We start from the raw sequence: 20168 nt of genomic DNA, 5'->3' as shown, positions 1-20168 counted from the left end.
ATTACGAAGTCACGAGAAACCGAGAATCTCTTTTCGGCGAGGCAAAGACGACGAGAAGAGTAGATTTCACCACACCCAACCTACGTGCGGTCATAGGGTCCGGCCCTAGACCGAACCACGGACGGTTCTAAGTGTTGACCCAAAATCGGCGTTAACAGTCATAGTTTAGGATTTATTTGGGTTTAGTAAATTTTGGTCCAAAATCTTTATACAAGTCATAGAATAGGAATAATCCCTTGAATTAATACACTTTCTTGTGGGAGTTGTCTCAAAGTCCGTAATAGCGCGTGTGGGTTGAGAAACAACTTGAAATAGAAAGAGGAAAAAAAAAATTGGATTGAAACAACTAGTGGCAGCAGATGTTTATTTATATATCAAGTTAGCATAATTAAATTAATTTGGAATTTAATTATTGGAATTATTTTTCTAACTTCTGTTATTGTCCATGTTCTATTGACCTCATGATCCTGGAATTTAATTTAATTTAATTATATATCATGTTCTATTGTCTCTCATCTCACCACTGTAACTTTCTTCATCCCCTCTTCTATTTATTATGTTATTTATGATGATCAAAGAAGCTGATGAAGCGAATTAATAATGTTGTTGAATATCAATTCAATTAAAGTACTGCCGAGACGAATATATAATACTTTGTTACAAGTATACATACTAATGATGTATAGAAAACCCGGGTTGGAAATGGTCGTTGAAATACGGCTTAAGGAAAAAACCGAACCACTTGAGACAATAATTTCTGACCCCACATTATATATATTATAAGGGTGAAGCGGCTATATAGCCAAATAGAACTTAAGCTTTTGCAAAATAGCCATAGTTTGTCAACTATAAGCAAACTAGCCAACTTAATCTAGGTTGGATTAAATTTAATCCCAACGAACTATAAAGACAGAATGTAAGGTTTATGATGGCTGGATTAAAATTAATCGAGGCATGATTAAATTTAATGACAATCTGGAAATCCAACAAATCTGAAGCAGAACCGAAACGAGGATTTGAGGTCATCGGTCACTGCCCGAAGCTTGTAACCAAGCCCAACTCCGGCGGCGAAACGCCTCTGCACGCGGCTGCGAGGACCGGCGAAGCCGAGATGGTCGGGCTCATCCTGGTGGCGAGCGATGACGTGGAGGACAGCGGGGCGATGCTGCGGGCCTGCGATGCTGACGCACGCGACACGGCACTGCACGTGGCGGTCCGGCACGGCTTCTCCGCCGTGGCTGAGCTGCTTCTTGGGCGCCACATGGACGATCAGCTCTGCCTTCGAAACCTCGCCGGAGAGTCCCCGCTGTTACTCGCCGTCGAAGGAGGTTTCCTCGACATTCGCATGTTAAAGACAGAATAGAACTAAATTTAATCGCATATTCCTAACGTGTTTTTGAGAAATGGCTATTTTACCAAACAAATGAAACTATGACTATTTTGCAAAAGCCATAGTTTGGGATTGGCTAGTTCATACCATTTTTCCATATTATAAACACACACAGCAATAATGAATAAAGAGGTATACACTACTACAAATTAACATATTAGGTGCGTAAGGGTATTAGGTGCGACAAGTCGCACCTAAGCACATATTCGGTGCGACATGTCGCACCAGATAGTCTTCCAAGCGACTAAAAATTTCGCTGATGATTAGTGCTATCCGGTGCGACGTTGTCGCACCCGATATGATACTGTCTAAAAAAAAAAAAAAAAAAAAAAAAACTCTCTAAACGTTGAAAGGTTTTATGTAGATCAGATAAAATCTGTATCAGTTTAGGGTTAAAATGGCAGAGACGTTTCTGAGTCCTGTAATTAAGAAACTGCTTGATCTTCTGATCGATGAAGCCAAGTCTTTGAAAGAAGTTCACAAGCAAGTCAACAGTCTTCAAAAGGAGTTGAAGATCCTCCAGCCTCTTCTCCGTGACGCCGAAGCCAAGTCTGCCAAAGGAGAGCTCAGCGACGCCACGAATGAGTGGCTTAGACAGCTCAGAGACGAAGCCGAGCGCATCGAAGACGTCGTCGACGAATACACTTATTACGCCGAGCACCGCCGTCAAAGTGAAGTCGGTTTCATCGGCTCTCTGCGCAAGCCAGCTCACATCTTTAAGACCCTGAAAACACGGCATCACTTAGCCTCTGAGATTCAAGAAATTGAAGATTCATTGCAAAAAATCAAAGACAGTGGTCTCAAGTACGGGCTGAGACCCTTCGAGCAAGGCGGATCAAGTGGCGGGGAAGGGAATTCACGCGTCGACCCTCGCATCGGTTCGCTCTTTCTTGAAGACAATGAGCTTGTTGGCATTGGATCGGTGTCGACGGAGCTGGTCACTACTTTGGTGGAAGGTTCGTCTGAGCGTACGGTGGTTTCATTTGTGGGACAAGGTGGGATCGGAAAAACTACTCTCGCCAAGAAAGTATACAACGATGTTAAAGAAAAAGGATGCTTTGTCATTCATGTTTGGGTCACTGTGTCCCAATCCTACGACATCAACAAGATTCTCAAGATGCTAATGGCTGAGATCTGCTCAATTGGGGGAGAAATGGCCAGCGTTGCACAAGCGCTCACTCTCTTGAGAAGCTCTCTAGAGGCAAAGAGGTACGTGATCGTATTTGACGATGTTTGGCAAACTGATTTCTGGAGTGTCATAAAGCATGCTTTTCCTTGTACTAGCAATAGTAGTAGGATTCTCATCACGACTCGTAATTCAAAAGTCGTAGATTCCTTCAAGTCGCAGTCATGGGAAATAATTGTCAAAGAGATAAAGACTTGGTCTACACAGCAAGCATGGGAATTGTTTTGTAAAAAAGCATTTCCACTCTCAGATTGTCCACCCGAGTTGGTAAATTTGTCTCTTGAAATATTAAGTAAATGCCAAGGATTGCCACTTGCTATTGTTGCTGTCGCTGGTTTGTTGTCGAAAAAGAAGCTTTGCAAAGAAGAATGGAAAAGAGTACTCGACAATCTCAGTTGTGAATTTGAAGAACAACGTGAGCTCCCAAGTGTTTCAAAAGTTCTCTCGCTTAGCTATCATGATTTGCCGTACCACCTTAAATTGTGCTTCTTGTACTTTGGTGTTTTCCCAGAAGACTTTTTCATTGAGGAAGAAAGATTATGTAGAATTTGGGTTTCTGAAGGCTTCATTGAGTCGAGAAAAGACAAATCGTTCGAACAAATCGCTGGTGAGTACATGACAGAGCTTATCAGTAGAAACTTGGTTTCATTTGAGTTGCGATATGGATCTGTTAGATACTGCAAAGTGCATGATTTGATACGAGATGTAATCCAAAAGAGAGCTAGTGATTTGGGTTTTTATCATTCGACAAAAATAATACGAGTTTTGAAAAGAAGGGTCGGCGCTTGATAATTCACAACACTACAGAGAATGTTTTGGAAAGTGTTTGTGATATGAAGATTCGCTCGGTTGTTCTTGTTAACACTAGTGACGTATCAGATTCTTTTGTAGTTGGTCTATTCAAAAAATGTAAATTGTTGAAGGTTGTTGATTTTCAAGATACTCCAGTTGATAATGTGTCAGATATAGGGTATTTGTTACACCTCAAGTACCTAAATCTGATGCGCTCAAAAGTCAAGACTCTCCCGAATTCCATCGAAAAGCTACATAATCTGGAAACACTGAGTGTTGTTGGTACTTTAGTGCCGGAGCTGCCACGTGAGATCAACAAACTGCATAAATTGCGTCATCTTTATTGTGGCTCATTTGACGGAGAAATAAAATATAGTGTCAAATCATTTATTGGTGTGAGGATGCATGAAGGGATTGGAAATTTGGAAGAGTTACAAACACTAGCTACAGTGGAAGGTGATGTTGGTTTCATGAAAGAGCTACGAAGGCTGAGTAAACTGAAAGTTTTTGGCATTACAAAAGTGGGTGCAGAGATGTGTAAAGTCCTTTGGGAGTCTATTGAAAAAATGAAAGACCTTGAAGAGTTATTTCTATTCTCAATCAACAATAAAGAGGTGTTAAATTTGAATTGCATTTCGTCTCCTCCTCTTCGTTTGCGATCTCTCCACCTGAGTTGTCGACTACAGCAACTGCCGACTTGGATTTCTGAGCTTCAGAATTTGCAGGGTCTTGTGTTACATTTCTCGAGGTTAGTCGACGAGCCGCTGAAATGCCTCAAAGGTTTGCCCTATTTGGAATACCTTCATATGTATAAGACATACGATGGACAGGAATTGCTGTTTGAGGAAGGCGGTTTTCCAAAGCTGAAGACACTTAAGTTAAGGAGTTTAAAAAGGATAAAGGTGATTAAGTTTGAAAGAGGAGCACTTCCTCTTCTCGAGGAGTTAAGCATCGGACCTTACCCACTGATGAAGGAAATTCCAGGAAGTCTTCAACACCTAACAAAACTGTTGTTACGTTGTTTTGTTGGCTTTATTTTTTAGTGCAAGTGGTATGGAAAGATGTCGGGTGTTATGTTTCATCTTCTGGATTGACATCTTTCCTCATGTGTGCAGACAGTATTTCAGGCAAGTTTCCAGTTTCGTCTGTTTGCTTCGCTGGCGACTTATTGCTGAGTTATTGTCTCGCTGCTGTCTTCATTACAAGATATCTGCCTCGCTGGAGCCTTCATTGCAAGATATCCTCCGCTGCTATCTTCATTGCACGAATATTCACTTTGATGGAGTCTTTACTTTGTGATATTCGCATGAGGCCGGGTAAGGAAACCCGAGATATCTTCCAGGATTGTCCAGCTGCTATAAAAGCCGTGTGCTCTCCCTTAGCAGCCTTGACACTTTTGATCAAACACTCAGAGCTCTTAGACGTGCAAGACCGGCGGACTGGGAGGCTGTGTGTTTTGGTTTTAAGTGGTGTATTCTCTCAAACACTATTCTACAGATTGAGTGTATGTGAGAGTTGGGTTCTTGTGCTTTTCGTGATTGAAGGTTCACGTACAACTGAAGACTGAGAGTCATCCGAGCCAGGAGGTTGCTCGAAGGGTGGAATTGAGACGGAGCTCAAATTCAGGGGGAGTCCCTGTCTAGGTGATCACTGGTAGTAATAGTCTCTAGGTTTTATTGATTTGTTGATTATAATCAGATATAACCTTGTGTGTACTATTGACTACAAGATAGTGAAAATCCTTTCCACTGGCAGCGTGCCCCCAGATGTAGGTGTGTTTCACCGAACTGGGTAACCATATCCTGTGTACTTTGTTTACTGCACTTTTTGTTGTTTATCCATATCTGTGTTCAAGCAAGTTGTCGGACACATTGTCAACACATTGTGTGCGACATCTTGCCATTGCAACTAATCAGAATTTCAATTGGTATCAGAGCAGGCACCTTGATCTCTTAGGTGGTTTCCTGTATTTTCTTTCTGATTGCCTACTATGGATAGTTCCCGAGAAGGAGGTTCTGTCAATCGCCCTCCAGTACTCGACGGAACCAACTATGGATATTGGAAGGCACGCATGACCGCCTTCTTGAGGTCCCTGGATAGTCGAACATGGAAAGCTGTGATACATGGGTGGGAAGCTCCTGTGACTACTGATGACAAAGGAGCCCGTACTGGAACCAAGCCGGAAAAAGACTGGACCCCCACTGAGGATGAGGCGGCCCTTGGTAACTCCCGTGCTCTCAATGCTATATTTAATGGTGTTGATAAAGATGTTTTCAGGTTGATAAATACTTGCACTACTGCCAAAGAGGCCTGGGAAATCCTCGCTGTTGCCTATGAGGGAACTACAAAGGTCCGGGAACAAAAACTTCAGTACCTCACAACCAATTTTGAAGCTCTCACGATGCTCGAGGACGAAACTGTCGCTGAGTTCAACGTTCGCATTCGTGATCTCGCCAATGAATCATATTCTCTCGGAAAACCCATGACAGATGAAGATCTTGTTCGAAAAACCCTGAGAGCTTTGAGCTCCAGATTCAAGATGAAAATCACGGCCATTGAGGAAGTTCATGACCTAAAGACGTTGAAATTCGACGAGCTAATGGGGTCTCTCATGACATTTGAACTCTCTCTCCCTAAGGTGGAAAAGAAACAAAGAGGGATGGCCCTCAAAAGTTCTGTTCATGAACCAAGGGATCAGGTATATTCAGACTCTGACAATGATATTGATGATACTATTGCTATGCTTGCAAAAAACTATGGCAGGGTCATGAAAAGACTCAATCAGATGAATGGGAAAAATGTCTCACAAGATGTCAAGGACAACTTCCAACAACGTTTCCAGAAAAATACTTATCCTCACAGGAATAGTAAAAGTGGTGAACGATCTGGGAAAGGCAAAGGCATTCAGTGCCACGAGTGTGAAGGATTTGGACATATTCAGAAGGAGTGTCCCAACTTCCTCAAGAAACAGAAAAAGGGATACAACGCTACTCTTTCGGATGAAGAAGATGAAGAGAGCGACTCAGATCAGATAAGTAACTTTGTAGCCTTTACTACTTCTGTTCATACTCATGAGTCTACTAATGAATTTGGTGAATGCTCTCAGAAATATGTTCTTGATGATGAACTATCTGACGATGCTATGAATGAAGCCTACAATACCCTTCATACCAAATGGGTTGAGGAATCTCAGATTCTAGACAAACAGGGTGCTCTCATCCTTACCCTGACTGAAGATAAGGCAAGACTTCTGGAGACTATTGTGGATCTAAAGAAGGAAGTCAGTCGTCTGAATGGCGAACTCGAGCACATGACGAAAACTGTTAGAATGCTGAATTCTGGGACTGACAGTCTTGACAAAATCCTCACCATCGGCAAACCCGCGAAGAACATGAAGGGACTTGGATATACCCATGGAGCTTCATCATCCCAGACTACGTTCGTTCCTCAAAAGCAGACTAGCCAGATGTCACGAAACTTGCCTCAACCATCTGGTAACAACAAATTTCATGACATTTCTCGATATCATCAATCTAGACCAAACAGGTCTCCTGTCAACAGACCTCGCTGGGTATGCCATTATTGTGGAAGAAAGGGACATATCCGTCCTTTCTGCTATCGTTTGTATGGGAGAAATGTCCGTCAACACAGGTCCATCCACAGAAATGTCTCTTCTCATCAACAACCTGCTACTCGGCTGGAATGGAGAGTGAAAAATACCTCTTATCGTGCCAATATTGCCTACACCTCTCTGAGTGCTTCCACCGGGAATGACTGGTACTTCGACAGTGGCTGTTCTCGTCACATGACTGGGGATCACATCTTCCTGACCAACGTAAAACCTTACTCCAACTGCCATGTTACCTTTGGAGATGGAGTCAAAGCCAAAATTGTGGGTAAAGGTCAATTAAATTATCTTGGTATGTCTTGTTTGACTGAGGCTTTGTTGGTAGAAGGACTCACTGCTAATCTCATTAGTATTAGTCAACTTTGTGATCTGAATTTGCATGTCAACTTTACTCGTGATAAGTGTGTGGTGATTAATGAAGATCAGGATGAACTTATGCGAGGAAACAGATCTCGTGACAACTGTTATATGTGGAACCCCGTACCAACTAGCAAGTGTCTCTTGACCAAAGCTGATGAAACCAAGCTGTGGCATCAAAAGCTTGGTCATCTAAATCTCAGAAGTATGCAGAAAATTGTCTCTGAGAATGCTATCATCGGTGTCCCAAACCTGAAGATTGTCGAAGGTAAAATTTGTGGTGAGTGCCAGATTGGGAAACAGGTCAAGAAGTCCCACAAGATGGTGCAACATCTTACCACATCTCGGGTTCTGGAACTTCTCCACATGGACCTGATGGGACCGATGCAGGTCTAGAGCCTTGGAGGGAAGAGATATGTGTTTGTCTGTGTGGATGACTACTCCAGGTACACTTGGGTTGATTTTATTCGTGAAAAATCTGACACTTTTGCTGTTTTTGAAGCTCTTTGTAAGAAGGTTCAGAGAGAAAAAGGAGAGAGCATAGGCAAAGTGATCAGAATTCGGAGTGATCATGGGAGGGAATTTGAGAACATGAGCTTTGCTAAGTTTTGTACTGAAGAAGGGATAGCACATGAGTTCTCAGCTCCTATCACACCTCAACAAAATGGAATTGTTGAAAGGAAAAATCGAACACTTCAGGAGATGGCTAGAGTAATGATGTTGGCCAAGAATATTCCACCACATTTCTGGGCTGAAGCTCTCAATACTGCCTGCCATATTCACAATCGAGTTACTATTCGTCCAGGTACTTCCAGCACTCATTATGAAATATGGAGGGGGAGAAAGCCAAATGTGAAATACTTCCATGTCTTTGGTTCGGTGTGTTATATTCTTGCTGACAGGGATCCACGGCGTAAATTTGACCCGAAAAGTGATGAAGGTATATTCCTTGGATACTCTAGAAATAGTCGTGCATACCGTATTTTTAACAAACGCACTAAGACTATAATGGAATCAATAAATGTGGTGATAAATGATGATGATCATGATGCTACTAACAGTCCTAATGATGAAGATGAAGTTTTTCCCAGTAACCCAGATGTCAGGACAGATGCTGATAACCCCTTGGACGACATCTCCACTGGAAATCCAAATGTCAGGACTGATGCTGATGACAAAGTTAGCGACATTGTTCCAGATGAAGGCTCCCCTCCTGAGACTAAACAGAGAGTCCCCTCTCGAAGAATTCAGAAAAATCATCCTGCTCATGAGGTGATTGGCGAAATCAGTGAAGGAATAAAGACTCGTCCAAAACCTCATGTTAACTACCGAGAAATGATTGGTAATCTCTGCTTCGTCTCTAAGATTGAACCAAAAAATGTTAACGAGGCTATTGATGATGAATACTGGGTTAATGCTATGCAAGAAGAACTGGTTCAGTTTGAAAGAAACCAAGTCTGGGAGCTGGTCCCCAAGCCTGACAATGTAAATGTCATTGGGACTAAATGGATTTTTAAGAATAAATCTGATGAACATGGTAATATAACTCGGAACAAAGCTAGACTTGTGGCGCAGGGCTATTCACAGGTGGAAGGCGTTGATTTTGATGAAACCTTTGCCCCTGTTGCGAGACTAGAAGCTATCAGACTTTTGCTTGGCATCTCGTGTCACCTGCAATTCAAGCTCTATCAGATGGATGTTAAGAGTGCTTTCCTCAATGGGTACCTGAATGATGAAGTTTATGTAGCTCAACCAAAAGGGTTTACAGATCCCAGCTCTCCACAACATGTCTACAAACTCAGAAAAGCTCTCTACGGCCTTAAGCAGGCCCCTCGTGCCTGGTATGAAAGACTGACCCAATTTCTTGTGCAGAATGGGTATACTCGAGGTGGCGTTGACAAGACTTTGTTCGTGAAAAAGGAGAATGGCAATCTCATGATAGCTCAGATTTATGTTGACGACATCGTCTTTGGAGGAATGTCAAGCAAGATGGTGGATCTTTTTGTTCGACAAATGCAGTCAGAATTTGAGATGAGTATGGTCGGCGAATTAAACTACTTTCTGGGCTTTCAGATCAAACAAATGAATGATGGTATCTTCCTTTCCCAAAGTAAGTATGCCAAAAACTTGGTGAAAAAGTTTGGCCTGGAGAAATCCTCTCACAAGCGGACCCCGGCCGCTACTCACATCAAACTCACTAAGGATGAGCATGGAGAATTTGTTGATCAAAGTCTCTACAGGAGCATCATTGGCAGTCTTCTTTATCTCACTGCCAGCCGACCAGACATAGCCTACTCAGTAGGTGTTTGTGCGCGCTATCAAGCCAATCCCAAAGCTAGCCATCTGGCTCAAGCTAAGCGAATCATAAGGTACATCTCAGGTACTGCTGATTTCGGTTTACTATATACCTATGATACTTCTTCTACGCTTGTGGGATACTGTGATGCTGACTGGGCAGGTAGCACGGTTGATAGAAAGAGTACTTCTGGTGGATGTTTCTACCTTGGAAACAATCTCATCTCTTGGTTCAGCAAGAAGCAAAACTGTGTTTCCTTGTCCACAGCTGAGGCTGAATACATCGCTGCTGGAAGTAGTTGCACTCAGCTTCTCTGGATGAAGCAGATGCTCGCTGAGTATGATGTTGGACAAGATGTCATGACATTATTCTGCGACAACATTAGCGCCATCAACATCTCAAAGAATCCTGTTCAACACAGTAAGACCAAGCATATTGAGATCAGACATCATTTTATTCGAGATCTTGTGGAAGAAAAGAAGATCAAACTCGAATACATTCACACCGAGAAACAGCTTGCAGACATTTTCACCAAGGCTTTGGATGCTAACCGGTTTGAAAATCTCAGATCTTCTCTTGGGTTATGTGTTATTGATCAATAGCAATTATTGTTTATCGAAGGATTGTTTGGTCTTAACTTTTGCGCTAATCCTTCGCTGACTCTTGTTCGTGTTACTGGTGTGTTATTTCTCTCATGGGCCCATGTTTCTGGTTGGCCCATTCGACTGATTTGCCGGGCTATAATGCCAAGTGTTGTCTCTCAGGGCCTAGGAACGTTCAAGGCCCACTTGAAGTTGCGACGTCGTTTTTCTTGCCATGCTCTCACTCATGCAGACGGTTACTCTTCCGAAAAAGAAGGGGAAGTTATTTCCTGTTTGAATTTCGAAATTTCTTATACTTCTTCGCTCTTAAGATTTGTTTCCCAAATATGCTTTCTTACCCATTTTGACAGTTTTCCTTGTGGCAGTTTCCTTATTTCTTTTTCCAAAATGGTGGGTACAAGAAGCGGGATCAGTACCTCTACTCCCTCTGGAAAAGTCAAAGCCACAATGAGGAAGAAAAATGTCGGGACAAGAAAGCCCAGTGCTGAGAGCAACATGCATGGAGTTAGGGTTCGTGGTTAGAAACCCAGCATACGCGCCGATGGTCAGGCCGGAGGTGCGATCGCTGGGTCATCAGTCCCACCTGAGAATCCATCTCTATCTGCCGCCAGACGCACAATTCTGAAGAAAGCTGCTCTCTCCATCACTGACATCACAGGAGAAGCTAGTTCCAGCAGCTCGTCTGAGGAAGAAAGAAGAAGTGTTGATGATCCTGAAGAAGAAACCCCATCCGGTGTTTCCCCCGTCGAAAGCCCTCACAAGGTTGTGATAGGTAATCCTACTGTCTCTGCCTCTCCTATTGATAGGGTTTCGCTGCCTCAAGAGCCTACTCTTGAAGATGCCATTGGGGGCATGTTAGGCTTAAGTAAAGATGTTTCGCAAGATGTGCCTACATCTTCTCAGAGGCAAGAAAGAACGTCTGAACCTATCCAGGATGTTGGAGAGGATATCCTTGCCTCTCTGAAAAAGAAAATTCAGAAAGATGATGATGTGTGTCTAGCCACTCTTCTCTCAGAGAAGAAAAAGAAGAAAAGAAAGCTGGTGGAAGAAGCTGCTCCCACTACCATCCCGGCTAAAAAGAAGATGAAGAAACCGGTGAAGATGGGTTTGAACAAGAAAAGGCTGAAGGGAAAGTCTGTTGAAGAGACAATTCCAGATGTCCTGAAAGACTTGGAAGAGGAAGAAGATGTTGCCCGTCCTGAAGGGGTGTCTCTCATCTCCAGGAAATCTGTCGGAGGCCAAAAGCTTCCCAAGGATGTCCCCGCCGCTCCTCTGGACAATGTCTCCTTCCATGAGGAAGATCGTGTCAGAAAATGGAGGTATGTCTATCACAGATCCATTTTTCCGGAAAAAGAATTGTCTAAAGAGGCTCTGAAGATTGATGTGATCATGGAACTCTTGTCCGACGCTCAACTTGGGAAAACTGTCACTGGGATCGGTCCTTATTATCCCAGACTGGTGAAAGAGTGCATTGTGAATCTGTCCTCTGAGATTGATCAGCCCCATCACCCTGAGTTTGGGAAAGTCTATGTTCGTGGCCATTGCTTTGATATATCATCCACTGCCATCAACGAGTTTCTGGGTAGAGGAAAAATTGTCACTGCTGATCGGCTTCCTTCCTTGGATGAGGTTGCCAAAGAGCTCACTAACGATGATAAGAAGACTTGGCCCACCAAGGGTTCCCTGCCTTCCTCAGATCTCTCGGCGAAGTATTCTGTTCTGTACAGAATTGGGATTGCAAATTGGGCCCCTTCCTCTCACGGCTCCAGTATCAACTCCGACCTGGCATGCCTCATTTTCCAGATTGGTACTCGGGCGTCCTTCGACTTTGGGGAGTTTGTTTTCAGCCACCTGGCGAAGCATGCTAAGTCCTATGCAGTAAAGCTTCCTATTGGCTTCCCTTCGCTCCTGTCTGGCTTGCTGGTTGCTCAGAAGAAGGATCTGCTCAGGGCTGACGATGTTGCAGGTAAACCTCCCAGTGAACTCTCTTTCAGTCCTAAGTTGTTTGAAGGGAAACATGCCAGGGACCTTGTCATGCCTTCTGTCGCAACATCTGTCCCGGTTGGTGGTACCATCAAAGTGGCTCCTTTGTCAGAAAATGCCAAGAGCGATATCCTCAAGGGTTTGTTGGAAGAAGTTGCTGCTCTTAAGGAAGTCATTGCAATCTCTTCTCGTAGAAAGACTGCGTGTGAGCGTCTTATCTCTGTCATGACTCTCCCTTCTGCCATGGATGGTGCTTCCACTTCTCAACCGAGTCCCTCTACGTGTCCTGATGAACAAGACTCAGAAGATGCTGTCAGCAGCGACTCTCAAAGTTCTCTTGCCAACGATGTCTCTAATCCCTCTGGTTAATGTTTTTTTTTGGTCTGTAACATCTAACCTCTTTTTAGACACCTTTATGTTGGTTTCTTGGCATGCTTCTGTGCTTCAGACTGATATGGTTTGTTTTTGGATGGTTTGTAAGACAGCTCTATCGTACTCTTTCTGCTGAATGATATGCTGTTTTCCTAGTTCTCATTCCCTTTTCAGGCTTTTGTTCCTCCCTCTGTGTTGGTCGATCCTTGCCTTTGGTATCTTTTTGAGGCAATCAGGGGGAGAGGCGTCATGAGGTCATTTATTTTGACTCTCTTTCTGGTTTTGACGCTTGTATGAGAACTGGTCCTGGAAATGCTTGCCTAAAAAATAGCCAAAGGGGGAGATTGTTGTTACGTTGTTTTGTTGGCTTTATATTTTAGTGCAAGTGGTATGGAAAGATGTCGGGTGTTATGTTTCATCTTCTGGATTGACATCTTTCCTCATGTGTGCAGACAGTATTTCAGGCAAGTTTCCAGTTTCGTCTGTTTGCTTCGCTGGCGACTTATTGCTGAGTTATTGCCTCGCTGCTGTCTTCATTACAAGATATCTGCCTCGCTGGAGCCTTCATTGCAAGATATCCTCCGCTGCTATCTTCATTGCACGAATATTCACTTTGATGGAGTCTTTACTTTGTGATATTCGCATGAGGCCGGGTAAGGAAACCCGAGATATCTTCCAGGATTGTCCAGCTGCTATAAAAGCCGTGTGCTCTCCCTTAGCAGCCTTGACACTTTTGATCAAACACTCAGAGCTCTTAGACGTGCAACACCGGCGGACTGGGAGGCTGTGTGTTTTGGTTTTAAGTGGTGTATTCTCTCAAACACTATTCTACAGATTGAGTGTATGTGAGAGTTGGGTTCTTGTGCTTTTCGTGATTGAAGGTTCACGTACAACTGAAGACTGAGAGTCATCCGAGCCAGAAGGTTGCTCGAAGGGTGGAATTGAGACGGAGCTCAAATTCAGGGGGAGTCCCTGTCTAGGTGATCACTGGTAGTAATAGTCTCTAGGTTTTATTGATTTGTTGATTGTAATCAGATATAACCTTGTGTGTACTATTGACTACAAGATAGTGAAAATCCTTTCCACTGGCAGCGTGCCCCCAGATGTAGGTGTGTTTCACCGAACTGGGTAACCATATCCTGTGTACTTTGTTTACTGCACTTTTTGTTGTTTATCCATATCTGTGTTCAAGCAAGTTGTCGGACACATTGTCAACACATTGTGTGCGACATCTTGCCATTGCAACTAATCAGAATTTCAAAAACTTAAATCCCTTAGAGTTTATGATATGCCAAAGGTATCTGCTACAACCCGACGGAGGCTCTCAGTACTCCAAGATTCAGCACATATCTTCGATCGAGTTTTGTTACTACAAAGGCAAATGGTTAGATTATTATTCTTACAAACTTGGTAGCACAGAGCTTATGCAACTTCTACAAGAACAACAATGATGTAAGCAACGTTTCAATATATTGAAATTTCAATTTGCTTGAAATGAACTTGATGTTATATTCAATTTATTTTAATTTTTTCAGGGAAATTGGACGTCATTTGAGATCATAGCGTTATGAGGTATCCAAATTATTTTTCCTCAACCTCATGTGTGTCTTAATTATTTACATTTCACGATTAGAGCACTTGCATGATAACAGAGCGAATAAAAGCCAGTTTCAACACCCCAACAAAAAGAATTAGCATTTAACACTGCTTTCATTTGTATTTGTTTCTTCTCTTGTAAATATTTATTCAGCTACGTTATTAAGTTAATTTCATACTCAATTTTTCGTTGCAAAAGATTCTTTCACTTGACACTACTTCTTTTTGGAACTTGTTTTTAATTTTCCTCAAATTTTTTTTCACCAGGGAGCATGGAATGATGTACGGGAGGGCGTGTTTGATTATTTATTCTCAGCTTGAAACAATGTGTGTTTTATTTATTCTCAATGCGTGTTTGATTATTTATTCTCAGCTTGAAACAATGTGTGTTTTATTTATTCTCAATACGTGTTTGATTATTTATTCTCAGCTTGAAACAATGTGTGTTTTATTTATTTTATCGCTGTTGTATCTTGAGATGGTATTTATCACTGTTCTTTGTGATGCCAAGATGAACTCGAAGATTAAGTAATGATATTTCAAGGTACTCAAAGCTCTATCGAGATTTTCCCATTGGGTTTGATCTTGAGAGGTTTTAATGAGACTTTTTTTTTTAATGTTTTTTTTTTCTACTCATTCTACTTGAGTTTTAAGAGTTGAAAAATATACAAATATACAGATATAAATCAACATGAAAAAATGGAGATTACTTGCAAATTGGTTTCTCTCATATTGATATATGTCTGGATTAAAGCTTCAGCCGTATACCATTTAGCTCGGAAGTAAAGCATTAGATATTATATGTTCCTCTGAAGCTCATAGAATTGTTCTTTTTTTTCTTTTTTCTTTTTTAACTATGTCCATAGTGCACCATAATATATATACTTGGTAAAAAAAAATGTTATACGAAGTTCATAATAATTTGTACTTGTGTGCTTTTTCATTCAAGTTTCTCATCATTAACAGTAAGCAGAACTTGAGTCTATATATTCTGAGAGATGAGATGAGAAATTAAAAAAATAGATATGATGTTTGTGAAGAAATGACAGATAACTCTTCAAATGTTTCTAGAAATTATAGATCATAACATATATGTTTGAAAGAGTTAAAAAATTGATAGAGTCTCCGTACCCCGAAAAATAGACATCATGTAAGTTAGTTTGACGTCATTTATATTTTATTGCATGAAGTTTTTGTGTTTTATATTTTTTGGATCTTTTCGTTGTAATAATTGGGGTTTTGCAGTTCGCCGATGCCTCACTGCATTTGTCCCCGTCGTTTTCCCTATTGAAATCAATGTGTATATTGAGAGCATATTTGTCCTAGTCAATAAAGATACATATTGAAATCGAAATTCAACACAATCGACTCAAAAAATAATTTCATGCAATATTGCATATTCCTTATGAAATTTCTCTTAATAAGTTCTTACTAAATGCGTCTCTGTTAACCAATTTAATAGCAAATAAGACACACGGTTAATAGTTGACCATTAATCGTGTACCTTGGTTATCGATTAAGCAAGCTAACTGAGACGCTCATGTTTAACTACTACATTGGTGAGTTTTCATCAAGTGACGCATAATTAATTATAATTTCAGAAGGTTTTATGGTCTAATCATGTTGCATGCTAAGAAGATGAAGTGAAAAAAGACTAAAGGCAAAGGATCAAGGTTTTTTTTTTTTTTTAAATAATGAAAGATCAATGATTTTTGAATACTTATAAAAAAAAAAAGCACATTGAGACATTCTGGTTAATACAAATGTGACACCGGTTTCCTCTATTCCCACTCAGTTTCGTTTTCTTTTACATCAATTTTAACATCTTGAGGCAAAGAATAAGTAAAACTAGTTCGGTGATAAGCACACACACCCCAAATAATTAGAACAATGTCGCTAGAGTCACATGAAGGAAATTTTCGAGGTGTACATGAAGTGTCTAAAATAATACCACGACCATACCATTAATCATGTACCTTGGTTATCGGTTAAGCAAGCTAACCGAGACGCTCGTGTTTAACTACTACATTGGTGAGATTTCATCAAGCGGCGCATAATTAATTATAATTTCAGAAGGTTTTATGGTCTAATCATGTTGCATGCTAAGAAGATGAAGTGAAAAAAGACTAAAGGCAAAGGATCAAGGATTTCACGACTCCGGCGACGTTCATCGTCAAAGCCGAGGTCTTTCCGACGAGGAGGAACACAGCAAGGTTGAGCACCAAAGGCGCACAGAGAATTCGTGCCGAAGATGAACCAGTCGATGTGGAAGCTCAACAAAGAGCCACAAGACGGTCAGGAAAGCGAGGCAACCAAACGAACCAGTCTTGTTCTGATTCCTTTAGCGTTCAAGAGGATCTGAATCAGAACAAGACTCGTGGCTTCGAAAGCGACAGCCATCAATTGGAGAAACACTCCCCAGGAATTGAAAAAGCTCGCGCGACATGGAAACAGGCTCGACGAGCTTGAAGACGTTGATGATGAGGTAAGCTAGGGTTGAGCAGAACGCCATGTGGATCATGGTGAGAGAGATTGGGAATGGCCAGTTGAAGAGCTTGGGATCGAGGATGTACTTGTTGTAGACGATGACTGTGAAGGAGAGGAAGATCCAGATTCCGACGTAGGCGTAGGAGTGGAGAACCTTCTTCGCCACCGATTCCGACATTGCTCCGCCGTGGCCCATCGCTTTTCTCCGGCGAGATTCGCAGAGTTAAACCCTAGCCCTAGGATTTGGGGATTTATTTTTGTGATTTGAAATGTGTACATCTGCTTTCAATTGCATCGTTACACTTCTCCCGATTTGGTTGCACACAATCATCGATGTTATAAGTTATAACACATAAAACAAACCTGAACTTCTTGTTTCCTTTTTGATATAAAAAAAATAAATAAATAAAAAAACCAAAAAAAACTTCTTGTTTTCTTCTGGGCGTAACAGAGTTTATATACATGTATTAGATGGTCGCTTGAGTAAAATAGCTAATAAAAAAATTAATTTTGACAAACTAGTCAATATTTAGTTTATTTTACGAATTAGTCAATAAACTACATTAATTAATTTAATTAAATAAAAATACTTTTCATTAAAATAAACAGTTACCAAATATATATTATTAACAAAAATAAAATAAAATAAATAAATGAAAAACATTATAATAAATAACTCTTCCATTGATAGATTAAAATAATTCTCTAAAAATATGAAAAATATTACGAGATCTTCACCGCCAATCTGATCGAAAGCTTTCCCGTGACGCTCGAAAGTTGCGTCATAATTTCTAAATTTATTCAGGCATTGTAGGTTCTTGGACAAGGCATCTATAAGAAAAAAAGTTATTCATGAAACTAATAAACTATCATTATTAATTAGTGATGATTTATTTTTTTGCTACAAATATTTTCTGTTACGATGGATTAATTTATGGTGGGGGAATGTATAGTTTATTAGCTAAATCTACAACTTTTGTGAAGGAAAAAATAATTGTGAAAAAAGTATTTTGTTTGGTCATTTGGACGTGAATAAACATAGTATTTTTAGTATTAGAAATTTAGAATTGTTGCAACAAAAATTATCACAAAAATTCAAATTCTTTAGTAGTGTATGGAAATGAATATATAAATATTGATTTTTGGCCTTGTAGGTTCTTGGACAAGGCATCAATAGTGGAACAAGGAGACTTTGAGGTGAACGGGAATGTGTCGACTCGGAATCCATGGAAGCTTTGCTCGGTGACGAAAGTGGAGGAAGTGAAGATGATGATAAGGTTGCTTCCGATATGGGCGACCACCATTCTGTTCTGGACCACTTACGCTCAGATGATCACTTTCTCCGTCGAACAAGCTTCCACCATGGAACGCTCCGTCGGGTCCTTCCAAATCCCGGCCGGCTCTCTCACTGTCTTCTTTGTCGCCGCCATTATGATCACCATTGCTGTCTACGACCGTGTCATCATGCCTCTCTCCAAGAAATGGACTGGCAAACAAGGTATGTTCATATATAAACATTTATGATTTAGTGTAGATGTTCGTGCATATATTATATAAATCAATCACAACATGGATGCATGGTCTAGTAAACTCCACCTTACTTACAAAGCAATTCTATTTGCACAACTTATTATTAGGTCATGATTGAACGTGGTTAACTACCATAGTCTTTATTAATTGAGATTCTAAAATAACGAATTCTAGCTAGTTCTTGACCTGGATAACTAATTTGTATTATATGCATATTAGGTTTATTGATTGACATGATTAGCAACTATAGTCTAAAGTTAAAATTCTCATCCAGTTAGCTCAATTAGGAAGATGTCCTATTTTTTATATGAAATATGTGACTAGTTTAAAAATTAAAATGATTTTTTTATATCAAATTACTCTATGAGAATGCAATGAAAACTTGTCACGTAGTTCTAGCTAATCTACTAAATCTTTTATAATTATATTTTCTTTCTTATTTTTTAATTTCCTATAGGCTTCACAAACCTACAAAGAATCGAGATAGGCCTCGTCTTATCAACCCTAGGAATGGCAGCCGCGGCGGTGACAGAGATGAAGAGGCTCTCGGTGGCAAAATCCACGGCCTCCTCATCAGCCGGAGCGACGCTCCCGATAAGCGTGTTCCTCTTGATCCCACAATTCTTTTTGGTTGGGTCGGGCGAGGCGTTCATATACACGGGTCAGCTCGACTTCTTCATAACTCAGTCCCCGAAGGGAATGAAGACAATGAGCACGGGTTTGTTCCTCACGACGCTCTCTCTCGGCTTCTTCGTGAGCAGCTTCTTGGTTTCGGTGGTGAAGAGGGTCACGGGAAGCCACGACGGCCAAGGCTGGCTCGCCGATGACATCAACCACGGCCGGCTCGATTGCTTCTACGCCCTTCTCACCGTACTGGGCCTCGTCAACTTCGTGGCCTATGTGGTTTGTGCTAAGTGGTACAGAGCCAATAACCCTAAGCCCAAACCTGCCTTGCAAATGATCAGTAATGAGAATGAGAATGGAAATGATAATTACGAAAAATGCTAGTCAAGGGTTTATTTTTTAGACATGTATAATTAAGAAGTGGAATCTTGTAAAACTGCTGATTGGGTTAAGTACGTCTTTGGGGTTTTTGTAATATTGTGTAATTTTTTTTTTCTTTTTTCTTTTTTGTAGCCTATAATGCATGTACAACAATCAGTCGTTTTGGTGTGTTTTTTTTTTTTTTTGGAAGCTCTATGATCTCATGAGCTGTAATCTCTGCAATGAAATCATGTTCATCTTTGTCTATATGCCCTCCGTTTCTTTAATTGTCTGTTTTCGCTCCACTAGTTTGTGGTCGTAACGTCATATTCTAATTAACCACTAGTATTAAGAAAATTTTATCAATTAATATGGCAAAAAAATATTAATAATTATGTATAGAACATCATCATTATAGCAGGACAGAAATAGAGAAAAAATAAAGGCCAAAAGATCTAGATTCTAGATCATTTAATATTCTACAAAGACTAATAACCGAGCTCCACTAGCTAGTAAATTAAACAGATATTACATGTAAAGTATATATACATATATATATATATATATATATATATAAATATTGTAAAAATTGAATATGGATCAATGCTTCGAACCCATTTAGTTCGATCTAGACTCTATAATTGTACATGTGTCGAATGGTGGTTGATTTTCTAACCAGTCTTCTCCCGAAGCGAATGAATTTTCCCCGGGCCCGACGCGCTTTTTTTACGTTCAACATTAATCTTTTCGATAATTGTGAGGTGGGGAGGAGATCTCATCTCGTTTCCAGAGTTAGAGAGAGTGAGAATATTTTTAGTGAGAGAATTTGAAGGACTATGATGAGTCTTGAAAGCAACTTGGGCCCAAGAGGAAATTGAGTTTTTGGCTTTTTGAGTCCGCACCAAGAAGAATTTCCTCCGCAAGGCGGAGTCCATGGCGCAAGGTCCGCGGCAGGTTTCTATGAT

The 20168-nt window shown here is 40.8% G+C and overlaps 2 protein-coding genes and 1 pseudogene across 3 annotated transcripts in view; 2 read left to right on the top strand and 1 right to left on the bottom strand.

Annotated features, from left to right (window-relative positions):
* Window positions 1-17076, bottom strand: part of LOC149398041 (putative sugar phosphate/phosphate translocator At4g32390) — a 98135-nt gene extending 81059 nt beyond the window's left edge. The window contains exon 1 of the mRNA XM_089615629.1: window positions 16601-17076. Coding sequence (XP_089471755.1) covers window positions 16601-16885 — 285 coding nt within the window. The 5' untranslated portion in view covers window positions 16886-17076. The remainder of the gene's footprint in view (window positions 1-16600) is intronic.
* On the top strand, window positions 1707-12603 carry LOC149398042 (disease resistance protein RPM1-like). The gene is made up of 4 exons (XM_089615254.1): window positions 1707-3300; window positions 3339-4385; window positions 10271-10512; window positions 10774-12603. Exons 1-4 carry the CDS (start codon window positions 1788-1790, stop codon window positions 12601-12603), a joined length of 4632 nt encoding a protein of 1543 aa, XP_089471380.1. The 5' UTR covers window positions 1707-1787.
* LOC149398040 (protein NRT1/ PTR FAMILY 6.2 pseudogene) lies at window positions 16959-19473 on the top strand (annotated as a pseudogene). The gene is made up of 3 exons (XR_016296972.1): window positions 16959-17005; window positions 17844-18187; window positions 18677-19473. The product of XR_016296972.1 is annotated as a protein NRT1/ PTR FAMILY 6.2 pseudogene (transcript).
* Window positions 19474-20168: the final 695 nt, after the last annotated feature.

This window comes from Urtica dioica, chromosome 5 (assembly GCF_054948205.1).
Source record: "Urtica dioica subsp. dioica isolate 48M chromosome 5, U.dioica_male_clone48M_v1_H2, whole genome shotgun sequence".
NCBI classification, from domain to species: domain Eukaryota; kingdom Viridiplantae; phylum Streptophyta; class Magnoliopsida; order Rosales; family Urticaceae; genus Urtica; species Urtica dioica.
The sequence above is the reverse complement of the archived record's forward strand: the minus strand, read 5'-3'. Positions and strand labels throughout refer to the sequence as shown.